Raw genomic sequence first — 27,019 nt, forward strand, 5'->3', positions numbered from 1 at the left:
ACTAAAAACAAAAAGTATGTTAAATAATGATAAGTGTTGTGTAGAAAATTTAATCGGGGTAGGGAAGGTAGTGGTAGCAATGGAGTACAGTTTATATATGATGGTCAGGCAAGAAGTAATAGATAAAACAAACTTGAACCCAGACCTCAAGTTAAAGGAGCAAGTCTGTATATAGCTGGGGGGAGTTTTCTACAGAGGCAAGAAATGTCTAACCCCCAAGAAAATGAAGGAAGGGGCATAAGGACTGAGTCCTGGGCCACATCAACCAGGAGGGCCTAGAAATAAGGAGGATCTGTTATCAGTGGGTGGGGTGTTCTAGATGTCCCATGATTCTTTGGGTACAATGTCTAAGAGTAGACCAGGTGCAGCACAAAAGCCACAAGAATAGGAAGAGAACACAGAGTAATGTATTACAAACGAGAATTACACCTTAAAATGGAAGCCAGGCAACTTGGATTAGGGTCAATTGTATCGAAGCTGAATGGGCTTGGGTTTTACCATCCAATACTACTAGGTGGTGAGAAACTGGGGCCTTCTCCTTGTGGCCTTTTTCCAAATGGTTTGAGGATTGTGCAGTGGCTACTTAAGTTTGGGCAGTGATATGCACATGATTTTGAGAAGGTGAGGGCAGGTGCCTTATATCCATCAAAGCACATGACCATATGTTAGTGTCATGGGCTTTCAGAGAATTGGCTTGTGAGGCAGTGGATTGACTCGTGAAACAACAAGGTTGGCACACAAAGTAGGATTTATTAGAGAAAGAAAGAGCTGCAAGTAGAGCAGTGCAGCAGAGCCTGGAAACCGGTGGATCCCTGCTCAGGTGAAGGTTGGGGCTTTTTATGGAAGCTTTAACTCTGGGTTAGGGTAAGGGTTAGGTGGGCTCTTTCCATTGGCCATGGATTCGAATGCAGTGGGCTCTTTTCCATGAGTTGGTCTGTTTGCTCCCCTTATTGGGGGGAAACAACCTTGAGAGCATCCTATCTTTTAGCCTTGTGGCAGATTTATGAGGCCATGTATCTCCTTCTCAGGGTGCAGGGCTCACAGTGCTATCCGTGGGGGATGGGATACTGACTCACACATCTGTCCTTTAGGTCCCCAGACCCAACATTAGTTTGTCTTAATCTTTTACAATGTACACATAATCAAAACATCACATGGTACCCCAAAATAGATACAATTATAACCAATTAAAAATTCTAAATTGTTTAAATGTTACCAGAGTTTTAGGGCAAAAGTCCTGGCTTTAGGGGTCCCAATGGACTAGTAGGCTCAGCCACCCATCCCAAAAGCTCAAAGACAGGAGTAATGGCAAAAGGCAGAGAAAGGAGATTTATCTGAATGTGGCCACTGGAAAAGAAAGTAAGCATTTCAGTCTTTCTGCTGGTGTGCTGACATCCCCTTCCAGACTATGCAGAAAAGGGGCAAGAGCATGCCTATGTAATCAGTCTTGGTCAAACTGTAGTCTGAGTGTATATCAGGATTAGTCAGGAAAGGACTTGTGATGATAAAACAGTCATTTCTGCCTGGAGGGAGTAGATTAACTCTTGTCACAAAGATGTTTATCATCAGTTCTGTTGTTCTGGACTTCAAGGTGACTGCAGGGTTAAACAGGCAAAAATAAAGCCAGAGAGGGCCAAAACTGAGTTAGTTAGGTAGTGCCCAGTGACCTTCTTCAAGTTATCATTCTATTTCTATAGGGAGGTTAAAGGCCAAAGGTCATTTTCTTCAGTGACTACTTCCTGCTGAGAAGGGCACCATAGGAATCTTGAAATGGAGGACCTTGACAAGATCAGAAACTTTGTTTCCTGTGCCTTTTCTGGGATGAGATAGGTTAGATACTTAGATACCACTGGTTTTTATACAGCTGCTCCTTGGATTAACATGCCTATGTGCAGTTAAGCAGGAGTCTGACCCAAAGTGGTTTTTGCTGGTTTTTTGGGTGAGATTGGGGTTTGAACTTAGGGCTTTGCACTTGCAAAACAGGTGCTCTACCGCTTGAGCCACACCTCCAATTAATTTTGCTGTTATTATTTTGGAGACGGGGATCTTCCGAACTATTTGCCTGGGCTGGCCTCGAGCCTAGAATTACAGGCATGAGCCACAGGAGCCCAGCTTGACCCAAAGCTGTTAACACAAGGAGAGAGATGCAAAATGAAAGCAGGAATGCCAAGCTTTCATTCTGCTTTTAGTTAATTTGTGGGCCCAGATGAGGAGGCAGTGCTTTTCAGCAAAAGCAGTTTCTAACCTTTGTATAACCTTTTGTTATACAAAAGGGTGAAGAAAAAAAAAAAACTAGAAACCAAAAGAAGATTATGTGGGAGAAAAAGAATGAAAGAAAGAATAAAACTTCAAGATTTTTTTTTACAATTAAAGATACTTTTTTTTGGAGCTAGGTTACTATGTAGTCCAGGCTGGAAACTTAGGATCCTCCTGCCTCTGGCTCCCCAGTGCTGGAATTAAAGCTATCTAGCCCTCATGACAGTCAGTCATGGCAAACATCCTGTTCCCATTGTAGAAATAAGAAAATAGATCCAGAGTGGCTAAGTGCTTAATGCAAAGCCTCAGAGACACTCCATTGCTGACCCCAAATTTAAACTCTACCTTTTGTGACTCCAAATCCAGGCTCTGTCCTCTCTCTGCTGTATTTGCTCCAGGATAGAGCAGGGCAGACAAGACAAGCTGTTCAAAGAGATTGTATAAGGTTTGGAAGCTCTACTATGAGAAGAATTTGGAAATTAATACAAAAATGAAGTTAAATTGCATGAGATTGTTAGGGGCTTAGTCATTTACTTCATCAACATTTTCCTAAAATTTAGGAGCAGAAATTTGAAAAGACCTATTGAACTGTGAAAGAGGTTCAGACTGATTCAAAATGAAAGAAACATGGGTATCAGTGCAGGATATCAGTTACAGGCTGTAGAGAAAGGGCTGACCAAAGGAACCAGACAGGGAAAGGAGACCAAAACAAAAGCTAGTCCCAGTATTCTGCTTCTGCCACCAGCAAATGATTGTGTCCTGTTGGCTTCAATGTAGCAAATATTGATTTAACTCCTGACAGAGGTGAATTGTCTTCTATGGGATGTTTAGAGAGCAGAGAATCAAAGTTATAACTCTTACAGGTTCTCCCTGGGGAGGAAGAAGGGGTAGGAGGGTGAATGTGGTACAAATAATGTATAGACATGTCTGTAAATGTAAAATGATACTTGTTGAAACTGTTCCAGAAATTGGGGAGGTGGGATAAAGCAGAGCAGGGGAGGAGGTGAATTCAAGTAAGATATATTTTAAACATTGTAAGAACCTTTGTAAATGCTACAATGTACCCCCACCCAGCACATCAATGATTTAAAAAATTGTAACTCTGTTGTTTGTCCTGTTTGTTTTTGTTTTAGCTAGTTAGCCCTACCAAATGACTTGTCGTATGTTGGATGTTCTGAAGATGTTACAAGTGAGGCTGGGAAATAACCCTGTGGAAAAAACACCTCAGTTCTTGAAGTTAATATATTTTTTAAAATCTGAGGACAAATTGTGATGCTGCTCTAACCAAACAAAATTCTTTCCTAAGGACATAAAATGTCTTTAGGCAAGAGGTTCTCAACCTGAGACCTGAGGATTTCAGTAGCTACCACCCTTTTGTGCAAATGTTTGTAGGTATAGACATTTTCCTCAAATGGAGCTAATAATTGTACACATATACATAATAACTGTACATACAGCACATAATAATTGTATGATTATTTTTTCACTACTGGAGAATGAACACAGGACCTCGTACATGTTAGGCAGCTCTCTACCACTGAGCTATGCCCCTAACTTCCTATAATTTTTTTTAAGTTTATAAAGCCAGACTCCTTTAGGTGAGAAAGAAATTCAGCTTCACCAGCATTGAAACATAATGGATTTACTGGACCCCTCAGTGGGGCCATGTTGAAGAGGCTGGGGTCACAGTGAGGGGGGCATGAGAATGAGGAGGTGCATACCATGGAGCAGCTGACAGCGAGTTCTCACATTTGCACTTGTTCTCAAACTGAGACAGACTGACGTCCACATGTGCTGGGTTCAGTGGATCTGTGGGTTATGTTATCTACTTTTAACTCAGCTAACCCTAACAAAATGCACACAGATGCCTGTGTCATTTTATAAGTTCCCTGCAACATAATTTCAGTTTGAAGAGAAGAGTAATAATGCAGGCACAGGTAAACAAGAAGGAAATAGCAGAACTACACTTCTAGCTTAATCGCTTTTTCAGATACTCTGGGAATCAATTACAATGCCAACCCAATCAGATCTGATTAAAATTCTAACAAAACAGTTTTAAATATTAAGAAGTCTACTAGAGATCCAGGTGTGGTGGTACATGACTGTAATCCCAGCACTGAGGAGGATTTTGAGATTTGAGGCCAGCTTGGGCTACAATGTGAGACCATGTCTTAACAACAACAAAGATTTCAAAACAAAAAAGTCTATTCTAAATGTGCATTTATATGTTTAGTATCATTAGTAGGGAATGTTCTCTTACCTATAAATGTATAGTTATGGGTATATTTATATTAGTGTACATAAATATATAAAAACTTTTGTATGTACATATAAATATCTATTACACATTAATATATGTATGCATATGAGTATATGTTTACACTGTTATTATAAGTTCATACACTATATATATGCATGTATACATATGATAATGTATATATACAGGTTATATATACAGATTTATATATAAGAATAATATATGTACACATAGATTATATGTGTGTGTATGTATACATGAGTGTAGCTCAAAAACATGAAGAAACAATGTTCAGCATAGTTTAAGGTCATACAATATTCCATTCCCCTACTGGGAGATTGAGCCTATGGCCTCCAGCCTGTGCTAGGCAAGTGTTGTACCCACTGCTACACCTTCAGCCCTGTAGGAGATTCTTTGTTTCATTAACTATCAAGGATCCTTTAAAGTGTAGGGAGTTCTGTGCAGGTGTGGATCTTAGAGGGATTAGGTAACAGGCCTCAAATCCCCTTAAGTCTTTCGCTACCCAGAATTCTCCTTTGGTTCCCATAAGTACTCCATTTTGATCCTTTATTAATTGACCTTGCTTTTTGTATACTCACTTGATGCCACCTGTGGGCCTCCTTCACTTTAAAGTGCCTGACTCCTTGCTGGGCTGATGGCTTTGCTGACTTCTGATAGTAAGACTTTGCCCTTGCTGTGACATCTAAGTAACCTTGATGAGAAGGACTCCTGAAAATCCTTCATCACAGAGCCATGGGTGGCCCCATCTGTCCCTGCTGCCTATGCTGGGGATGGCTGGATGCCTGCCCACACTGAGATTCTGGCTGCATTCGATCTTCCAGATTGAACTTGTCTCCTTCTGACAGAAATCTCCAGGAGCATGTGGTAGCTTCTGAAGGTCCCCTGGATCAATGAGAGAAGCAAGCTTTTTCTTCCCCTGGAGGGAAGGCAAGATTGGTGAGTCATCTGTCACTGTTAATTAGCACCATAGGCCTGAACATTGGGGAACACACAGAGGGAAAAAGATGGGATTAACCAGACATGAGGATGCTTTTTGTTTTTAAAATTATTTTCCAGAATGTTGCCTAATCATTATGTGGTATTAAGAGAACAGAAAGAAAATACAGTCAGCAATGGTGGTATGCTTGAGAAAGTCTTAAAAGGGTCTCAGCAGAGAGCTTTAGGTTGCCCATAGAAATATGCAGAAGAAACAAAATGTAACCAAAGGCATAAAACATAAGTCCCATCTTGGAAGAAGCTGGCTTCCAGGCATTAGGCAAGAAATGCATTCATTAAAGCTTACAGAATTTTATACAAGATATGTTCTCTTCTGATGATGGTCCTCCAAACTGGAAGTTGGAAAGTGGCAACAAAATTTTTAAAATTCTTACTTTACATTGGAAAACTTTTCCATAGTACATGCGATTCGAAGTTCAACATGTCTGACTATCCCTTTAATCAAATTACTTTACACAGTTATAGTGCTTAGCCACCTGGTCCTCTGGAGGTATTTGAGCAGGATTGCTCAGTAGTATTCCTCAGAATACCAAAGAGTTTAGATGGATTAAGGTTAAGTATGCCTACCGCTGGATTCTGGGTTGTGGTACCTCCTAGGGATGCCTGAAGACTGTGGCCAGAGGACTTGGAGGTGTTTAGGGGAAAAGGCAAAGCTGACTCCTGCAGACTGGGCAGGGCACTGCTCTTGCCATATTCCTTATCCCACAGTTCACTCCATGCTTCTTCCCCAGTCTGTTGCCTCTACCTGATGCTAGGCATCTGAAGAACTGTTGTCCTCAACATCTCCAATACCCAGGAAACTTCCAAGATAGGCCAACAGACAAGAATGTAGCCTAAGTATAAGGTGATTATATGACAACTATATTCCCAGAATCCAAGTTCAGACTTCATGGTCCAAAATTGGAAGCATAGTATTTGAAATTGTGACTGCTTTGGCAAATTTGAATTTGTTTTATATACTTATTAATTTTTGTGGTGCTAGGCTTGAGCCTGGAGCCTTGTGCATACTAGGCAGAGCTCTACCACTGAGCTACACTTCCGGCCACTGCCCTGGAAAATTCCTGGCAAATGAGCACAAGAGCTATATACATCTCAGCCAGTGCTCACAAGGGAAAATAAGGGAAGAAGGAAAGAGTTTGAGTCTGGAGCCCTATCTGAGATAGGAATGCAAGTTTTCGGAGCTATACCCACTTTAAAAAAGAATCTAAATGTGATATATTGTAATCACATATGTAAATATCACAGTGTATCCCCCTGTACAACTATTATATGTTAATTAGGAAAAAAAAGGTGGTGGGGGGGAGATCTGGGAGCCAGACATGGTGGCTCAAACCTGTAACCCTAGCAACTGAGCAGGCAGAGATCGAGAGGATCACAGTTTGAGGCTAACCGGGACTAAAAGTAGGCAAGATTCCATCTCAATAAATGGCTGGGTATCGTGGCACGTGCCTGTCTTCCCAGTTACATAGTGAAGCATAAATAGGTAATGGTGGTCCAGGCCAGCTGGGGCATAAAGGGAGACCCTATCTCAAAATTACCCAACAGAAAAAAGGGCTGCCAGAATGACTCAAGTAGAAAAGCACCTGTCTAGCAAACAGGAGGCCCTGAATTCAACCCCAGTACCTCAAAAGGGGCAGGGGGAAGGTGGGGAATCTGGGTGCTGGTACAGCACTTGCCGGGCATGAGTACAGTTCTGAGTTCAACCACCAGCACTGAAAAAAAAAAAAAAAAACCTGAACTTGAACTTTTTTCTCAGTGAAAAAATCCACCAAATTATCTTGTATTTCCTCCACACATTACAAAACAGATACATATCCAGAAGTACAGATTAAGATTATTGTTGACAACTGGCTTTGTAGCTAGTGTGTCCTTGTAAGGCTGCTCCCAGAAGTTCCTGTTCTCTGTTCCTGTTCCAAGAAGACAGCCATGTGTCCAGGCAGTCATGTTCTTTTTATCCCAAACTTAAGTACAATAATTTTGGGGTGATTTAAAGAGAAAAAAAAGGAAGCCAGGTGCTGGTAGTTCATGCCTGTAATCCTAGCTACTCAGGAGGCATAGATCAGGAGGAGCCTGGGCAAATAGTTTGAGAGACTCTATCTTGAAAAAAACCAACACAAAAGAAACAGGGCTGGTGGAGTAGCTCAAGTGGTAGAGCGCCTGCCCAGCAAGCATACGGCCTTAATTTCCAACCCCAGTACTGCAAAAAAAAAAAAAAAAAAAAGTGCAGTATAAGTAAAATAGAATGTAAGGAAAAGGTGTATCTTTATAAATCAGACCTTTTGAAAACTTTATTTCTATGGCTGGGGGCATAGCTCAACTGGTAGAGTGCTTGCCTAGCAAGCACAAGGTCCTGACTTCAAATCCCTGGTACTGAAAGAAAAATTACAAATGTATGATAACAAGTATTTTATAAGAATGCTTATTGGAATAACAAAAGCATAATCATCATTCCTGATTTACATATTAATTCATTAATTTTCATTAAGAATTGCATTCATGGATGTGAGGGCGATCTGGCTGCGACATCTGTCACCCCATTGATCGCCAGGGTTGATTCAGCTGATCTAGCTGGCTAGGTGGGTGTCCCTTCCTTCCTCACCGCTCCATGTGGTCCCTCCTGAAGCTGTGTCCGGTCAAGAGGAGGACCATCCCCAATAGAGGATTGTTTTTCCATCAAGGGTATATGGGTAGCTGTGTTCCCCTGCTAGAACCTCCAAACAAGTTCTCAAGAATTATATTCATGATATTCACAATTCAAAAGCAATCCAAGAATATATAATGCAAATCCTCCCTCTCAATCCTTTTTGTCATCACCTGGTTACTATCCCTTGAGATAACCAATATTTTCAGTATCTTTCCAAATATACTTGAAACAGGCTTGTGCATATTAGGTATACATTTTCCTGTTTTTATTCAAACAGTAGCAAACACTGGCTTACATCTGGATTTGTCACCTAATATTATATGTTGGCAGTCATTCCATACTACCATACAAAGGGCTTCCTCATTTTTACATCTGCAAGGTAATCTTCCATGTTTCTTCTCACTTGAGCCAGTACACCAGCTTGCATCTTTGTATTTTTAAGAGATATATTTCCTTTTTGTGATCTGTCTGTTGAGATCTTTGGTACAATTTTCTGTTGGGTTGTTGGTATTTCTCATGTTGATTTGTAGGAAATTAAAATTTATTTTTTTGGTGCTGGGGATTGAATTCAGGGCTATGCACAATACATATCCTGATCTGTAAGAAATTTTTATTAGTAAAATTAGCTCTTTATCTAAGTTATAAATTGAAACATAATTTTCCTTATTAGTTGTTTTCTTCTAACTTTGTTTATCATAGATTTTGACAAGAGGAATTTTTAAAACTTTGTCTGTATTGACTTTGTGTCATCCTTAGAACTGATGGGTTTATCCCACATTTTAATGGTTTTTTCCTTTTACAATACAAATTTTGATCCATTTGGAACTCATCTTGATTTAAGGTTTGAAGTATGATGAAGTATCTCAAATCTGTAATCCCAGCTACTGAGGAGGGGAGATCAGGAGGATCTCGGTTTGAGGCCAGTCTGGACAAAAAGTTAGGAAGATCCCATTTCAATAAATAGGCCAGGCACATTGAGTCATACTTGTAATCCCAAATAAGAAGGAGACATAGGTATAAAGATTTTGGTCAAAGGCTAGTTGGGATAAAAATGAGAGACTCTATCTGAAAAAACATTTAAAGCATAAAAGGGCTAGGGTTGTGGCTCAAGTCCCAGAGTGTGTCACTTGTCTAGTGAGTATGAGGGCTTGAGAAAAGCCCAGGACATGAAGTTTAAGGTGTGAATTCTGGTTTAATTTTTTTCAGATGTCTTTTTGAATTGAGATCCCATCTTTAATTATACTCTCTCCTAAGTATTTGAGTTGTAACTAGTTCTGTCATTCTATCTATTTATGTGCCAGTACCACAAAGTTTCAGTCATTATAGATTTAAAATATTTTAATATCTGGCAGGACTAGATCCCCTTATTTTTCTTCTTTTATGTATATTTTTGCTCTTGAACTTTATAATCAATCCAATTTTATTAGACTATGAATAGAAAAAAAATTTTTTCCCCTATAAAATGTGCCTAGGTCATAGAATTGCAAGTCATATAAAATGTATAAAGGGGCTTAATGTGATAGAGCATCTGCCTGCCAAATTTGAGGCCCTGTGTTCAAACCCCAATTCTGCCCCTCCCCCCCAAAGAAACTTAATTTAGGTTTTATAAATAATGACAATATGATCAATTTAATTCTTTTGGATGATAGAAGTGGATTGATAAAATTCCATTTAATGAATGAATGTAAAGAAAATATACTTTGTGGATGGTGGTATAGCTCAGTGGTAGAACTTTTGCCTACCATGTACAAGGCCCTGGGGCCAAAAAAAGAAAAGAAATAGACAAGATCAGGACAGAACGGCCCACTACAGATCCACATGGTGGTATGCACTCGTGCCCCTGGAGTCTTTGGGCAACATCTGGACACAGTTCTGCTTGTCATGATTGTAGGGGTCACAGTGGTGGCACCTCTAGCATTTACTGAGTGGGAGACACAGCTGCTGCTAAACATCTGTAATGCACAGCCTCACAGCCCCCGATCCATCATCTGCCACACAAATGTCAACAGTGCAGAGGTTGAGAAGCCATGATTTAAAGGAGAAAGAAAGATACATGTTTTTGGTTTTGGTTTTATTTTGTTTTTTAATAAACAATGGAAGAAGAAGATGTAGTGTCCTGTGAAAGAAAACCTTGGAAATCTAAATCAGTATCAGAATGCACCTGTGTATCGTGAGCTATAGGAAGATGTTTGCCAGTTTTTAGCTAAGGATTGAGACAGGGTGGCATAGAATGACTTTGAATGAATGAGTTGAGTTTAGTTAATAATGACTTTTCCTGGAACTATTGGGACTTGTATCTGAGATGCTTCATTATCTTAGAAAGGCCAATAGAAAAACATACATTATGAAATGTCTTTATATTTGTCAATTTTATTAGTACAGTATTGTACATCATTATTGTTTTAATGCATATTGCTATAATTATGCATGAGACTTGTAATAATAGGTTACAAATAATCAAATATAAGGAAGTCATTTATATTTTATTAATTTTTATTACATAGTGTTAACTTATTGACTTGTGTACTCTTTAGGTATTAAAATGATCAAAGTTTTTTTTTTGCCATTTATATATCATAAACAAAAGCATAAACTGGTCAGGTGCTGATGGCTCATGCCTGTCGTCCTAGCTACTCAGGAGGCAGAGATCAAGAGGATCACAGTTCAAAGCCAGCCCAGGAAAATAGTTCAAGAGACCCTATCTTGAAAAAACCCATCACAAAAAAGGACTGGTGGAGTGTTTCAAGGTGTAGGCCCTGAGTTCGAACCCCAGTATCACAAAAAAAAAAAAAAAGAGAGAGAAAAGAAAGTATAAACTGTTCCTGATAGCTGGGCCTGGTGGCACACATCTGTAATCCCAGCACTGTGGGGCTAGGACAGAAGGATCTCAAATTCAAGGCCAGCTTGGGTTACACAGAGAGACTCTGCCTCAGAAAAACAAAACAAAGTGTTCCTGGGCTATAATGTGCTTTTGTTTTCAGAGATATAGTTCATGAGGCTCTCAGCATCTGACTAATGTAAATTAACACTTTTTTCTGTGTATATTATTTCTTTTTGTAAAATCTTATTCAGGGGCTGACAGAGTGGCCTGCATACCAATCACTAGACCCTGAGTTCAAACCCCAGGACCACCCAAAACACAGTCCCAAAGATAGTCCCTGTACTTGGGGTTAGGGCTTCACCAAATGAATTTGGTTGTGTGTGTGAGAGACATAATTCAGTCCAAAATAACCACAAAACACAAATATATAGAAAAATATCAACATAATAAAAAGAAAATAGACAAATCAAAGACTTTTTTGTTTTTGCCCAAATGCAGACTTAATCAGTGGTTCTTATCTATTAATTTCCAATACTAACAATGATGCAAGTATATGTGGGTTTAATTACAAGCCCAGCATTAGACAAATAAATTGGTTAGTTTTATATTGTTCTTTTAATTTGATCTTTCTTAATGAATTTGCTAGGTTGAATGTTTGTTTCCCCTTAGATTTCTTTGTCACTTAATGTTTTTCTCATTTATGTTCATTAAATATATCGGGTCAATATTTTTCTTACATGATTAAATTCCTTTTGAATAACCTAGACACAGCCTAAAGCAATATTAGAAAAACTTACATGTAAGTTTTCTAGTAGTTTCCTAACTTCTACAGTTGTCTTTAGGAGAATTAAATAAATGAAATAAATATATATGAAGTTCCTATTAAAGAAGTAGGTATCATTGGAAAAGTTGGTTTACCATAAGACTGCAAGTATGTCGGTAATCCACATCCAAGAATGGGAGCGGCTGGCCCTGGGTTCAAACCCCAGCACTGTCAAGAAAAGAAAAAAAGAATGGGGATGCTCATGGTGCTTACAGGGTGGGAAGACTAAAACTCTGCCAAACTATTTCTTGGCACCAAGCCAGACCCCAAGGAACTGGAAATGAGAAATGCAAGGATACACAGTACAGTGACGTCAGACAGTAGGAATTGCTAAGAACCCTACTGGCAGGTACTGGAGTAAAATGCCGAAGATTGCTCAAACTGTTTGTGTGGTCATTCTGCAGATATTTGGGACACTGTCAGCAAACTGTGGGGCTACTGATGCCCTTTCGTTTGGCCAAAGGAAATGCAAAAGCTATTGTATGGAGGCGGGTTCCCTATTTTTTTCCATCCATTTTTTTCTAATTATTGCCAAGTTGTGTTGAAGTTTAAAAACTGCCTCTAACCACCTCAAAACATCTCCTTTTCTTTATTATTTGCTGATTTGCTGTTTCTCTCCCATCATCATTATATGGAAGATACAAACTATTTATCCTGTATTCTGGGCTGAACAACATGGATGGGAATCTTTCCCTTTGGATTCTTTAAAAAAATTTTTTTTACTTTCTATTTTTTTTTTTATTGTTGTTGTACTGGGGGTACATTGTTCTTACAATATATCCTTGAATTCACCCCCCCTCCATCATTCTCCATTATTCCGCCTCCTCCCATTCTTAGCACAGCTTCAACAGTGTCTCATCTTTCCATTTTCACACATGAGTACGTAATATTTCCACCATATTCACCCTCCTACACCCTTTCCTTACATCCTCCCCTCTCACACTGGTGTCACCCCTCCTTCCCCAGACAGCATCCGTTTTACCTTCCTGTTCTCCATTTTTTTTTTTTTTTCTGGCAGCACTGGGGTTTGACCTAAGAGCCTCACGCTTGCTAGGCAGGCTGTACCACTTGAACCACTCCACCAGCACCTGTTCACCGTTTTTGAAAAAAAGACATTTTTGTTTGTAAAAGATAGCTATACAGGGAGTTTCATTGTGACATTTCCATGTATATATGTATTACAATCCGAATCCCTTTGGATTCTGATAAGATTTCTCTTTCAACCCCCCCCCCCCCACACACAGACAATGTAGAAGGCTGGGGCTAGACTGGGACCACAGCTATAGCTGACTCTTCCCTGGAAGTGATGGATCAGAGAGACTGGACTTGATTTTGGGTTTTGATATTCCAAGAAGGAGGTTCTTCAGTTTTGGGGAATCAGAGCCATCTGTGGGAATGATGAGAACTACGGATCCCCTTTTGCCCCAAAGCACCCACACTCCTGATTCTGCAGGGGCAGGCAGCTGCAGCTCTGTGCCCAGTCTCTGAGCCCAGCGCTAGGTCAGCCCTGGTGCAGGCTGCCCGTCAGGTTCGGAAGGGGGCGTGCCCGAGGGGGCGTGTCCTGGGCGGGGCCAGAGGCGGGCGCACGCCGCGCCCTCGCCCGTGCGAGAGGCCGAGCTTGCTGCATTGCAGCCGCCGCGGCGCCGCTCGGCTCCTCACTCCCAACAATGGCGGCTCCGAGCCCGAGCGGCGGCGGCGGCACCGGGGGTGGCAGCGGCAGCGGCACCCCGGGGCCTGTAGGGTCCCCGGCGCCTGGCCACCCGGCCGTCAGCAGCATGCAGGGTAAGGAAGACGGCCGCGCCGAGACCCCCGTCCCCTCGTGCGGCGGGCGCTGCCGTCGCGGCCTGGCTGAGCGGCCGCGGACGCCCACGGACCCGGCTAAGGAAGCCACCCGAGCCGCCCGAGCCTCCCGCTCTCCATCCCTTCCTCCCTCTTTCCGTCCCGGCTTCTCGCCTCTCCGCTGCCGGCCACCTCGGGTCCTGCCTGGACCCGGACTGCGGCCCACGCAGGCCCCAATCGCGGCCTCCGCCCGCGCTCGGCCCTGTCCGGCTCCCCGCCGGCCCTCCGGGCCCACCTGGCCCGGGACCGCCCCCGTGGCCGTCCCCTTCGCGCCCACCGCTTACCTGGCGCCCGTCAGGCCCTCGTTTCCGGGACTGCGCCGAGCTGGGGCTGCGGCGGGCGGGCCTCGCTCCCGTCCCTGCGGCCACGCAGGTAGGTGGCGGCGGCGGCGGCGTCCCAGCCCGGCGCCCCTCGGCCCCGCCGCCGCCGCCGCCGCAGTGGGGCCCGCTCAGGGCCATCTTGGGTCTCGCCAGGGCACCGCTGGAACCAGGCAGCCCAGCTGACCTCCGGGCCCCGTGGTGCTGCTGCTGCTGTCGGAAGCTACGTTTGCAAAGTTTTGCTGGGTTTCTGTGCGCAGGGAGGAGCGGGGGGTTGGTCAGGCCTGTGCCACCTGTAAGGTAGGTAGACAGCCATTAGCCTGGGAGAGAGAGGTATTTTGTTCCAGGCCAGAAAATTGTGTTAGCTAGTATTGCATACGGAAAATAAGGTAAAAATAGAAGACTGCATTCGGTTTACATGGAGGGTTTCAGGAAATGGAATGGCAGAGGTCAAAGTGGTAGTGTCTGGACATCTGAGGCAGCTCTCTTAATTAATAGCTTTTCCCACTGGGAAGGCTTATTAGCTCTGGATGGCTCTTGACAGGGGGTGTTGTGGAAATACTGGGCCCGAGCCCATTGGGGGCTATTTCGTTAAGTTTACTGGAGAATTTTGATTAGTAATACTATTTTTAAAAAAGAGAATCTCAGTAATTTCTTGACAGCTTTAGCAAATGACTTACATTGATTTGTTAGCAGAATCGGTTGGGGTTCTTTGGTAGTCAGTATGACCATGGTTAGTTTTTGATTCAATTCTTCCTAAAGGGCTCTCTTTGTGTCTAGTTAGGTTCAACAGTCATTTGTTGAATATTTTGTGTCTTTGAAAGCATGCTGTGATTCAGGTAGCAGAAACAGGATTTTTATTCATTTTTACATCACTCTCCATAAGACAATAAAAAATGTGATAAGAGATAGACAGGACACGTTCTGTGCAGGCCCTAAGCTAATTAATTCAAATTGAATTGTTATTGGGTGCCTACTACGTTGCACAGTACATAAAACAGAATACAAGATTGGTTTCCTGATCTTACAGCTTTCAAGTCTAATCGGTGGGAGGGGGAAATGAAACAGCAAAATGAAACTTTAGGATTGTATGGTTTGTTCAAAATAAGTGGCATAAAATAGTTCATATTTTCGTTTTTTTTTTTTCGAGTAGGTAGAGAGGCTGACAGTCTGAAAAAGCTTTTCAAGCATTTATTTTTGTTGTCGTTGTTGTCATCCATAAAAAATATTTATTGAGCAACTGTTGACAGCCAGGCATAGTACTGTAGTCTCTGTATAGAGAAGAGTGACTGGAACTGTCTCACCCCTGATGGAGCTTACCATTCTGTGAGCAGGGGGAGGGCAGACAATATGTAGGCACATAAGAAAAATTACTCATTGAGAAAAGTGTTATGAAGGTAACAAGCTGGGGTTTGTAATGGAAGATAATAGGATAGTCTGCTTGATAAGATGGTCTGAGGAGGACTGTCTGGAAAGAACAGAAAAGGGTCCTAGCAGAGGGAACAGTGAGTGTTAAAGTTCCCAGCAGGGAAGAGCTTGGAGTATTTAGAACTCAAAGTAAGTTGTGTAATTAGGAATTACTCTGGTGTTCTCCATTCTCCTCCCGTATGTCTGTGGTTTTTTTTTTTTTTTTTTTGATACCAGTACACTGAGCTTTCCAACAAGCAGAACTCAATGTTAAGATGGAGAAGAGGGCCCCAAATCTGTCTGTGAATAATTGCTGAATTTTCTTTTATCAGTGTTGTGTCTATCTGACATAATCTTAGACACAACACTGATAAAAGACACAGTCTTAGATTCAGAAACATGCTAGTTCTGTCTTGTTCTTGAACCTCTTTTGGTTACTCAGTATGAAGAGACACTTGAAATTCTAAAGCTTTAGTTTAAGCTTTAGAGTAGGACCTCTTTTTTTGTTATGCTGTGTTATAGCCAAACCTCCCATACCTTATCTACCTATGATTTTCTTTGGCTTTATTTTTGTTTATTTTTGAGATGGGGTCTTGCTGTGTTTCCTAGACTTTTCTGTCAATCCTCTGTCCCTCCATTATCTGCTACTACTTGTTACCCAAAATATTACCTGTCTGGGAAAGGTTAATGATCATGCTCTTCCAGCCAGCAGGATTCAGTTGAAGGATATGTGGAATGCATTTCATCCAGCAGACATTAGACATCCTCCCGTGGGGTAGCCATCCTGCTGGGCACTGGATGACTCTGTGTACTTTTCCATGGCTTGACTTTTGTGACCAAATTGGGAAATACTGTTTTTTTTTAATACATATATTTATTTAATACATACTTATTTTAAAATGCTTAAGAGCCAGAACTCTGTAGTTCTGGTTTGACTCCCTTCTCCAGGATTTAAGCTTTTTATGGATATGGGCAAAGTATTTAACCTCTGTGAGTCCCAGTTTCTCAGTTGGAAAGTAAGAGTAATGCTATACTTCAGGAACTTTTAGAATGCATTCCAAACACCATGCATATAGTCAGGAGACAGTGCAGGTTAGCCACTATCATTAGCAACAGACCTGTGTTGTCTGCAATGCTGTTTGTCTCTTTATCTGGTGAGTCCCTAACCCCTCATGATCTACCTCACTTTTTTTTTTTTTTGTGGTACCGGGGCTTGAACTCAGGGCCTTCACCTTGAGCCACTCTGCCAGCCCTTTTTTGTGATGGGTTTTTTTCAAGATAGGGTCTTGTGGACTCTTTGCCTGGGCTGGCTTAAAACCGTGATCCTCCTGATCTCTGCCTCCTGAGTAGCTAGGACTATAGGCATGAACCACGGGTGCCTGGCACCCCCCCCTTTTTTTTTTTTTTTAATATTCTAGAGGATTCTTCATTATTCAACTCCAGATCTATCTTGCCTGGATCTGAAGATTCTTAAATGATTATAATATGAATGATATGAAGTAGAAGTCTAGCTGTAAATTTGTAGAGGAGAGGCTACGTAGATGGCAGGAATAGGAATTATAGTGAGTTTGGCTTTATAGTAGTCGTCATTCTGTTACATTTTCACACTAGTAGTTGTGATTTTTTTTTTTTTTTTATTATACTAGGGTTTGAACTGCTTGGTAGGCATGCACTCTAAATGCAGCCCAGCAGTTGTGACTTCTAATCTGGCAATTTTCCTTTTTTTTAGCATTCTTCCCATTTTCTCTCAGATAATGGGGACAAGTTAGGTAATTAGTTTCATAAAAATATATTTGATATTAGGACAAGTTTGCTTTTGAGGAGAAAAATATTCAGATGAATTACTAGGAGATACCCTTTTATTGTTAATATTTCACCAATTTGTCATCATAGGTGAATTTAACTGGGAGGTTTCTTGCATATAGAGTATGTATAATACTGTGATTTTTTTTTTTTTTTTTTTAGTCAAAGAAGTTATAATAAACTTAAGGTATAAGAATGACTTGTTAATATTTGAGAAATGTTCTAACAAGGCTTGAGTTTTCTGTTATGGTAAATCAAAAGCCAGTGAATTTAGCCAGGTTAGTGAAAGTATGTGAAAAGAAGCACAACACATTACCTGATCTCAGGTGAACAAGGATTAAGTTTAGACCATAATATTAGGTAGTATAACTGCTTGCATGTAGCAAGCGTATTCTGGTGAATAGAGTTCTCCAGTTGAGAGTTCAGTAGCTGCTATGATGAAACAGCATAGGAAGGGTGATGTCTTCTGTACTAGTAGTTTTACATTTCCATGTAGTAATATTTTAGAAACAAAAAGATTTTGAAGTGAGGGAGGATGTTGGGTTTGGATCCAGTAAATGAAGGCTCAGGTAACTGCTTTGCCGTGTACAACATCTGTCCTTTTGGGGGAAATTGCCTTATTATTATTATTTTTTTTGGCAGTACTGGGGTTTGAACTCAGAGCCTTGCATCTGCTAGGCAGGCATTCTACCACTTGAATCAAACTATGGAGTTTCTCGTCTGCTAAAACAGAGATTAAAGATAACTTGTAGTCATAAAATTAATGCATGTGAAAATACCTTGAAAAGTATAAAGTAGTTATAAGTATATAAGGATTATTAGACATGATACTTACTTGCTTTTTTTTGCTAGTCATTTGTAATAGATTTAAAAGATCTCAAACATAAGTTAAATTCATTCTAAAGACTTAAAGCAGAGAAAAGTAAAGTTTTTCCTTAAATGTTACTTTGGTGGCTAAGAAATGTTACGTTAAAATGTTTTAATGTTGCTGGAATAAACTGGGCACCAGTGGCTCACGTCTGTATTCCTAACTGCTGAGGAGGATCATGGTTTGAAGCCAGCCTGGGAAGTAGAGCGCTTTGTACAACGATCCTCCTCATCTCTTCTTCCTCAGTAGCTAGGATTACAGGCATAAGCTACCAGCACTTGACTAAAAAGCTTTTTTTATTTTGTGTGGTACTGTGCTTGAACTCAGGGCCTTGCACTTGCTAGGCAGGTGCTCTACCACTTGAGCCACTCCACCAGCCCTTGTTTTCTTTTTTAGTACATTTCTTCCACTCCATTTCTTTTCTAATTTGAAAAGCTGGATTTGTTTGGGCCCAGGGAGCTTTCCTTTCCTTATTTTAAGGAGTCCAAATGTCATAATCACCTCCATTCTACATAATCCAGACCAGTCATTTGCAATCTCTAGGAGATAGAGATGGGTCAGATGATAACCTGAGAAGTTTTAGTTCAGACTGAAAAAAAAAAAAGTTAATATAACTCTTTTTCTTCTTAGATCTTTAGTATAGGTATATAATATCTGTACTTGTCCAGACCTTATGTATTTACCCTCAGCTGAGCATTTTACTAATTTACTGTTCACAACCATATTTTAAGGGTAGGTGGGCATAGTCAGGTTCTCTGAGCTGTCTTTAAGTCATTTTCTGCCATTCAAATGTAAAAGAAGCTTTGCCAGAAGTGATGCACATTCAGGCACAGATGAGAGATTATTTTAGGCTTCAGTCAGGGAGAAGAAGCTTTAAGCAACCAACTACCTTTTGGGTTGATTTTGGAGATTTGGTGGTTCTCGAAAGCACTAGAAAGTTTTTAGTAGCATTTTGATGGGGATCTGCAAGTAAATAGAAGACTTGAGTTAGACATTGGCCCAAGATCCCAATGTAGCATCCTGTTAGCACTATATATAAAATATATGAAAGGAACTAATTTTAGAAGTTAACATATGTTCCATTCTGACTAAATTTGTCATCTGGGCAAATTACTGTAAAACTAATGGGCATGTCTACTTCTTTTCCCCAACCCCCTGAAGTCCTCAAGTGTCTATTAACACTCTTAGCAAGGTTGGGAGTTTAATGTGTACTTGCAAAAATGATTCAAGGGCAAGGAGTCGTAGATTACCCTAACTGGCAACACAGTGAAAAGGAAGCATTGGCTGGTAGTTAGCACTACTCAAAATAGGCTTTTTGAAAGAAGAAAACAATTACATTATACACAGCTTGATTCTTCAAGAGCAACACATCACTGTTAGAAAAGAGGACAGGACACCGTAGGAACTTTTTCAAGCTATGTTTTATTTCATCTTACTCAAAATCACTCAAACAGAATTTTCAAAAAAGGAGAAAGAAATGTCGGTAGACATACCTTGAAAGTATGTGTGTCTTGGACACACAGACACACACATTTCATGCCTATGCTGTTTTATTTCCTGGCCTTGCTGTAAAGTAAGTGACACCAAGTGGCTCCTTTGGTGCTTCCAGCTGCTGCCCTAGGATCAGGGTTAGGTGCTTGTCAGGTAGTATTCATTTTGGGATTAAGAGTCCTTTGGACACTAGGGTGTGCCCAAGAAGAGCTGTGGCTGAGGCATTTTGTCAGAAAAACAAAGTGTATTTCTTCTGCTCTCATACCAGAACAGTCAACACACAAGACTTCTGTGACCTCAGAAGATATGCAGATTTCTCCCTACCAGCAAGCAAATAATCAGTTTTTGCAGCAGCAGACACCACTTCTGACACTTAATAAAAAGTCAGATTCTACAGGTTGAAGACTTTCCCAATTTTTAGATGCCATTTCTGAGCCCCAGGTAGTTTTACCTATGTTTCTGACCACTGGATATATATTGGACTTTCTACAGTCTCCTCTTTGGGTTCAGTTAATTTACTTGAACATCTCACAGAACTCAGGAAAACATGTTTTGTTTGCTGGTTTATTACAAAGAATGTTACAAAAGATACAGTGAAAAGATGCACAGGACAAGGTTTGAGTGGAGGAGCTTGGAGCTCCAGGTCACCCTCCAGGAACCTCTGTGTGTTCAGCTAGCTACTCAGAAGGTTTAAACTCTGTCCTTTGGGTTTTTCTGGAGACTTAGTTGGTTATCTAATGCTAATCAAGGCCTGTCTGCCTTGGAATTCTGGTTGCTCTCTCTGCAGCATTCCTCCCTCCAGGGTATGGGGGCAGAACCCTTTGAATTGTGGAGGGTCTTATGACAAGGTTAGGCCAGGGAATTTCTTTTTGTGGTTTATTTTTTTCTTCTTTTCTTTGTATTTGGTGGTCCTTGTGATTGAACCCCGGGCCTCACACATGCTGAATAGGTGCTCTACCACTGAGCTACACCCTTAACCCTGGTCAGAGAATTATGGCCAGCTCCAAAATTCAAAGGCCAGGAAAGACACCCTCCCCACTCCCTTTGGGGAAGAGAAATTCTAGTTTCTTTGGTTTGCCTTGAGGAGGAAGCCAGGAGATGGAAACCAAAAAATATATATCACAATATCACAGGGATAGAGTGTGGGGTGGAGTTGTCTACAGTGTTTCCCTTCTAACTGGGAACAAAAGGGGGACAGGTTTTGCATAGGTTAAGCTGCTCTGATGAAATACCTGGAAAGGTAGGGAAGGTGCTATAATTCCTGCTCTTCAGAGGGAGAGTAACTTGCTCTATTTTAGGCTCTTTGTTGTACATTTTAGATATATACTTTTCTCATTTAATCATCATAAAACATTTTTTTAGTATAACAGAGATTAGATCCTACCCAAGGTCACATAATGGTAAATTGCTTTCACTGGGTATATTGTGTGCATTGAGTAGGCTTGAGAAGACAATCTGGTGTTTAGTACACCAGGGAGTAAATAAGGTGACTTTTGGCTAGAGGGACAAAAAGAGCTGGCATGTAAGCACTGCAAAATCTTGAGTTTAAAAAATATGGGAATAATTTAATTAGTTTTTTTTTAGTGTGTGTGTGACTGGGGTATTGAACTTAGGGCTTTGTGCTTGCAAAGCAGGTGCTCTGCTGCTTGAGTCACACTTCTAGTCCATTTTGCTCTGGTTATTTTGGAGATGGGGGTCTCATGAACTATTTACCCCTCCTGTCCTTGAAATCACGGATCTTCTCTATTTCAGCCTCCTAAGTAGCTAGGATTATAGACATGAGCCACCAGTGCCCGGCTTAGTTGGTATTTTATAAAATGATGACTGATGCTGGAATTACTAAATTTGGGAACCTTTCTTTTGATAAGAAAGAGATTTCCTTGAAGTAAGGAAATCTAAAGGAAATAATCCAGCAGAAAATAAAATTGTGGCACTCATTCTAAGTACAATGAAAATACAATTTTAGGACAAGTTTAGATACCTCCTTAGATGTTAGAGCTGTAGTAATGTACTGTAGCTTTGTAGTACAGAACATGATGTACTGTAGTTTATCCAAAGTATTATGACTTTTGAGATTGAAATTTGAAGGTGGTGAAAACTCTACTTTTCATGCTTGTGCTCACGGAAAGATTTTGTAACATGGTCTGGGTATGACACAGCAAGGCAGCCCTGATTTCTCTTATGTTAGTGTGGGTTCATAATGAAGTTCATAAGGCACTTTCAGCAGCACAATAACCCAGAACGACCAGGCTATCAAGGAACTATGGAGGAGGTAGGAAACCACTGTGCCCCTGACTTGCACTGTGTCCCTGACCGGCATTGTGTGATACAATCAACCTCAGGTAAAGGGGAACAGGGACAACTGCAAAACCCAAGAGAGGCCAATATACAAGCAAAATTAGGTTTATGTACATAGTTTTCAAACACTAAGAGATTACCTGATGTTCTCCTATTATGTGTAAAAGAACTAGGGCTCAAGTGAAAATGACATAAAGTTTCACAGCTGAAACTTGAATGCTTATCATATTTTATCAAATACTGTTTGCCTTTTGTTTTTATATACTCTTATATTTTTCCTTTTTTTTTAATTGGTGGTACTGGAGTTTGAACTCAGAGTCTTGTGAGGCACTTTATCACTTGAATTATACCCCAGCCCTTTTTTTGCTTTAGTTATTTTTCGGATAGGATTTCTCATATTTTGCACAGAGGCTGGCCTTATACCATGATCCTCTTACCTATCTATGCCTCTTGCATAGCTGGGATTACAAGTGTGTACCACCAGGCTCAGCCCCTTATGCTTACATCTTAAATAGCCTTTTAAACTATTGGGGACTGCCTCTGTTTATTTGATAAGCACAGTAAATTGTAGGTTTCATGTTATGGCCAGTTAAGGGCTATCACAGTTGAGGTAAGAGGGTGAGAATAAGAGGAAAATATGGAAAAGATATCCAGAAGAAAAGTGGTGGGAGAGGTAGATAGCAAAAGAAGGGAAAAATCCCATGCAGCTTCATTTCTTTTATTGGCTTAGTAGCGTTTTGTGCTATACATCTTAATATTTATTCTCACAGGAGAGTAGTATCTAAGACTTACATAATATAAAATTTCTTGGGACTAGGAAAAATGATAAGACAGCTCCTCATTTGCAGTAGCGAAATTGAAGTGGAATTAAGTCCCAGGGTACAAGTAACTCACTAAGATTTGTAAAAAGTGAGGCACATAAGACTTTTAACATTAATCAGTTACATTAAGCAGATTCAGTTGACATCTAACACTCCTAGAGATGTAGGTAGAACATAGATTAAGTGAGTGGGAAGAGAGAATTTAGGAGGCAAGGGAAATCTCCAAATTTGACACATTTGAATGAGTATTAGTGGACTGTATAGCATAACCACAAACTTGCTTTCATGAAGTTAAGGATTTTGGGAGGTGTCCTTATCATTTCTCTCCTACCATCTTGTACAAGCTCCTTAAGTATAGTAAGCCTAGTGGAGGTATTTGACATTTTCCCAAGTCTGTATTGAAAAAGCGGAAAAGACTTTATTTTGTAACTTTTTTTATTATACAACTTTACATACAATTCCAACTCCGCTTTTTTGGTGCTGTATTGAAGCACCAACTTTCTGACTTTTGCAGGTCTTTTATATACACACGTGCGCACGCACGCGCGAGCACACACACACACACAATCTTTTATATGTGTATATTAATTGTACAGAAGGTTTTAACTGTGGTGTTTCCATACATGCCTAAAACATACCTTGATTATACTCACTCCTTTATTACTCTTTCTTATCCCCTCTTCCATGTATTATTTTTTTAGAGTCATAAAATGACTTAGCTGTGATATCTTTTTTACCTTGTTTGATAACATATTTTTAAAAAGTCATCGAGTTGCCACAGAAATGGATAGCTATTACGAATTTGTTGAGTGAGATAATGTAGAGAAGTGAATATATGAGGCCTGAGTCTGGTCACCTGATTATTTTACAATTAGGTAAAAAGAGTAAGTTATAATTCTGAGAGTTTCACACCCCCTCTCCCTTTTTAGTTACTTGCATTGATTCCTTACACATGATGGAACTTCCAAATTTTGAGAATATGTTTTTAGCACTTAAACTAGAATTAACTTTTAATGTATTAGAGTAGTTATTGGTGACAGTCCACCATTCTCAATCTTATATGCCTTTAAAAAATCTTATTTACTTATGCAATATTGGGGATCAAACCCATGGGTTTTTGTGTATGCGAGGCAAGTGCTTTACATTTGTGCTACATCCCTATTCCTTTTCTATTTTTTATAGGCTTTATTTTGTAACTTTTTTTATTATAGAACTTTACATACAATTCCAACTCTGCTTTTTCGTGCCTTTCCAGTTTATTTCTTGCCTTATTCATCATGAATATTGCTATTTTGTTCACTTCTTCGCCACCCCCTCCCCCCTTCGTTTTGCTTCCTGGTAGCAACCATTCACCATATTTAGAGCTACAAAGAGTAAACTGTAGCTTTAAGTTTGTTTCAGTGTTTCCCCAGCTTCCTCCAGTTGTAATAGGAGGTGAGTTTTTCTTTCCTTCTTCAGGGGGTACTGGAGAGAGATTTGCTGCTGAGCTAGGCAAGCTGAGGCACCCCAGTGCTTTCTCCTACTGTGTGCAGGTTGCCTTCCTTCCTGACTTGTACTCTACTCATTTTGCCTGGTAAGAGGCTGGCTGTTTAGACTTGAAGGCTTATGGAGTTCTGATTTTTCTTCTTGAATTCTGTCCCTGCTGCACATGTGGTGGGCAGCATATTGACCTTCGTAGTAGGGAATGGTCAGTGCTCTGCCTTCCAGGATTTCCCAGAACTTCTTTCCCATGAAATCTGTGTATTTCCACTTTCTTGTTATTTGTGTGATTAGGTAGTCAGAAATGGGCTACTTTTGTGGTGTACCAAAGGAACCTTTGTGTAAAATAGCTACATTAGTATTTTTCAATTTGGATACATTATAAACCATAGCCCTGTCTTCTTAGAATCCTAAGAACTTTGGTAACTGGCTGGGAAAGAGTACTTGAACATACTCTTTGCTTTAGTCTTGGTTCTTTTGCTTTTATATTTTGATTGAATTTGTATAATAAACACAAACTCCTTCTAATTTAATTCCCCCACTTCCTTCCCCAAAGCAGTAATACACACCAGCATAGGTAGACTACTAGGAAAACCACATGGTCACTTAATAAACTCGGGGGTGGAAGAACATTTTGTGAAGAATTTGGGCTTTTATTGTTTGTTTCTTGAAGCAGTGCCTCAGTATGTACTCAAAACTTTTGATCCTTTTGCTCCTGGGATTTACAGTGCTTGCGACCATGCCCAGCTGTGGCTTTTATGTTGAATGACTTATTTTATAAAAATTCTGTATATGTATACAGTATATGCATAGGGTAGAAGCAGATCCAGTTGGAAAATGCTTTTCCAGGAAATTTCACAGGTTTTTCTTCCTATAACTTATGAAATCTTACTCTGGCTTATTGTTTTTTTTTTTTTTTAATCCTACTTTAGAAAGAATTTCAACTTCTCTTCAGTAGTCTTTTTTATCATTTGAAATTAGTTGATTGACTAGGAAATGTTTATTTTTTTACTAGTATTTTAGTTTACTAAAATAACTTGTAATATATTGTGAATTTATAGGTTGAAAACATTGCAAAAATTGATAGACTGATTTTGAAACATTTAAGGGCTAATATTCTTTTTTACTGAATATATGTGAAAGATTAAGACAGCTTAAGACAATTTAAACTTGACATCAGTGCCATACAACATCTGAAAGAACTGAGGTTTTTCTTTTTTTTTGACTCAGGAACTCAACGCTTGTGCCATGCCTTTAGCTCTTTTTCCTTTAGTTAGTTAGGGTCTCTCATTTTTGCCCCTGTGATCCTCCTACCTAGGTGCTTCTGTATGACAGGCATGTATCAAATGTACCCATTTTGTTGTGTGAGCCATCTCTTGTTGGAGGGAGCTTGAGAAGGTGGTGTTTTGTTTTGGTGGTACTGGGGTTTGAATTTAGGGCCTATGCCACTTGAGCCAGGCCTCCAGTACTAGAGCTGTAATGGTGGGGGTAATGATTTAAACTATTCGTCAATTACTTTTATTCAAAATGTAATATAAAAATGCAGTGTCATGTTCTAATTTTGGTTTGTTTGATTTACAGTAAATGAACTGGAACTTATCTCTTTTGCTTTAGGCTTTCAGATAAACTTCTGTGAAAAGGCACAAAGTAAGCTACAAATTTTGATATTATGCTACTTATTTTTTTCATATTCATCTTGGTATTGGGAATGTATCCACTATTGTTTCAACTAACCAATCATGGCAATTTTATATTAAAAGAGCTTCCATTTTTCATTCTGGGTCCTACCCCCCCATCTGTTGTTACAGTTTTGACTGTAAATTGTTCTTGTTTTTACTTGAAACAGGAAAAAGACACATATAGATATTCAGGTGGGGTTAGCGGTATAGCTCAGTGGTAGAGTGCTTGCGAGCATGTGTGAGGCCCTGGGTACAGTTTCCAAAACCTGTATGTATATGTATGTAGGTATAAAAAATATCAGTATTCAGACTTAAGTATAATTTAAACCACAAGTTAAAGGATGTTCACTTTCAAGAGTATAGCGCAGAAAGTATATAACTGCGTTTATTGATATTATGCTTTAAAATTGGATTGTTCTAAAGCATGTTTAATGCATTTTGTTTTCTTTAAAGCCAAACTTGTTTCTTCCTTCTTTCCCATCATTTTGAATTAGGACCTTAGTTTTCATAGAATACAGAATTGATACTCTATTAAAAAAGCAACATTTTTAGAGCTAAAACAAATTAAACTTTAAACTTAATTGTATAAAGTGCAGTTAAGAATTTTATCTCAAGGAGAATACGCTCCAGTTAACATAAAGATACTCCAAGCCAGGAGCCTCTTGGGAGGCTGAGTTTTGGAGGATGGAGGTTTAAGGCCAGCCTGGGCAAATAGTTCATGAGACCCCCCATCTCCAAAATAACTAGAGCAAAAAGTGAACTGGAGATATAGTAGAACACCTGCTTTGCAAGCATGAAGTCCTAAGTTCAAACTGCAGTCCCACCCCCCACACACACACAAATTTCCAAAATACAATGTTTAAAGTAATTTCATCTTTTACATGTTCTTTCATGGTCTGGGGAAGAATGATGACTACTCTTTGATATGTGTCATTCTTAAGTAAATTATTTCAAAAGGGAAAAAAAGTTTAATCTGGGGAGAAAACATTTCTGCTATGTTCATTTTGTGTTTTTTTGGTACTCCTTGGGTTTGAACTGAGGGCCTTGTGCTTGCTAGGCAGGTGCTCTAGCACTTGAGCCATACCTCCAGCCCTCTAGCACTCCAGCCCTACATTTCTTTTTTTATGGATTCAAATTGCTTAATTTTTATTGGTTGACCATTTGTGGCTTCCTATGAAATGTGAAATACAATGAGCAAA

At 40.0% G+C, this 27,019-nt stretch overlaps 2 protein-coding genes across 4 annotated transcripts in view; one reads left to right on the forward strand and one right to left on the reverse strand.

Moving 5' to 3' along the window:
- The window catches only part of Znf18 (zinc finger protein 18), a 38,507-nt gene extending 24,503 nt beyond the window's left edge, over positions 1-14,004 (reverse strand). Inside the window, exon 1 of the mRNA XM_074046843.1 lies at positions 13,942-14,004. The gene's annotated coding sequence lies outside the window, so the exon portion shown is untranslated. The remainder of the gene's footprint in view (positions 1-13,941) is intronic.
- Positions 1-27,019, forward strand: part of Map2k4 (mitogen-activated protein kinase kinase 4) — a 149,673-nt gene that overhangs the window by 1,688 nt on the left and 120,966 nt on the right. The window contains exons 1-2 of one of the 3 annotated variants that reach the window (XM_074046849.1): positions 13,442-13,600; positions 25,756-25,788. The exons of 1 other annotated variant lie outside the window; for it this stretch is intronic. In XM_074046849.1, coding sequence (XP_073902950.1) covers positions 13,486-13,600; positions 25,756-25,788 — 148 coding nt within the window. In that variant the 5' untranslated portion in view covers positions 13,442-13,485. Of the gene's footprint in view, positions 1-13,441; positions 13,601-25,755; positions 25,789-27,019 lie in introns of those variants that run through there. One more of the 3 variants, XM_020174000.2, reaches the window with a different exon arrangement.

The sequence above is a fragment of the Castor canadensis genome, chromosome 11 (assembly GCF_047511655.1).
Source record: "Castor canadensis chromosome 11, mCasCan1.hap1v2, whole genome shotgun sequence".
Lineage (NCBI taxonomy): Eukaryota > Metazoa > Chordata > Mammalia > Rodentia > Castoridae > Castor > Castor canadensis.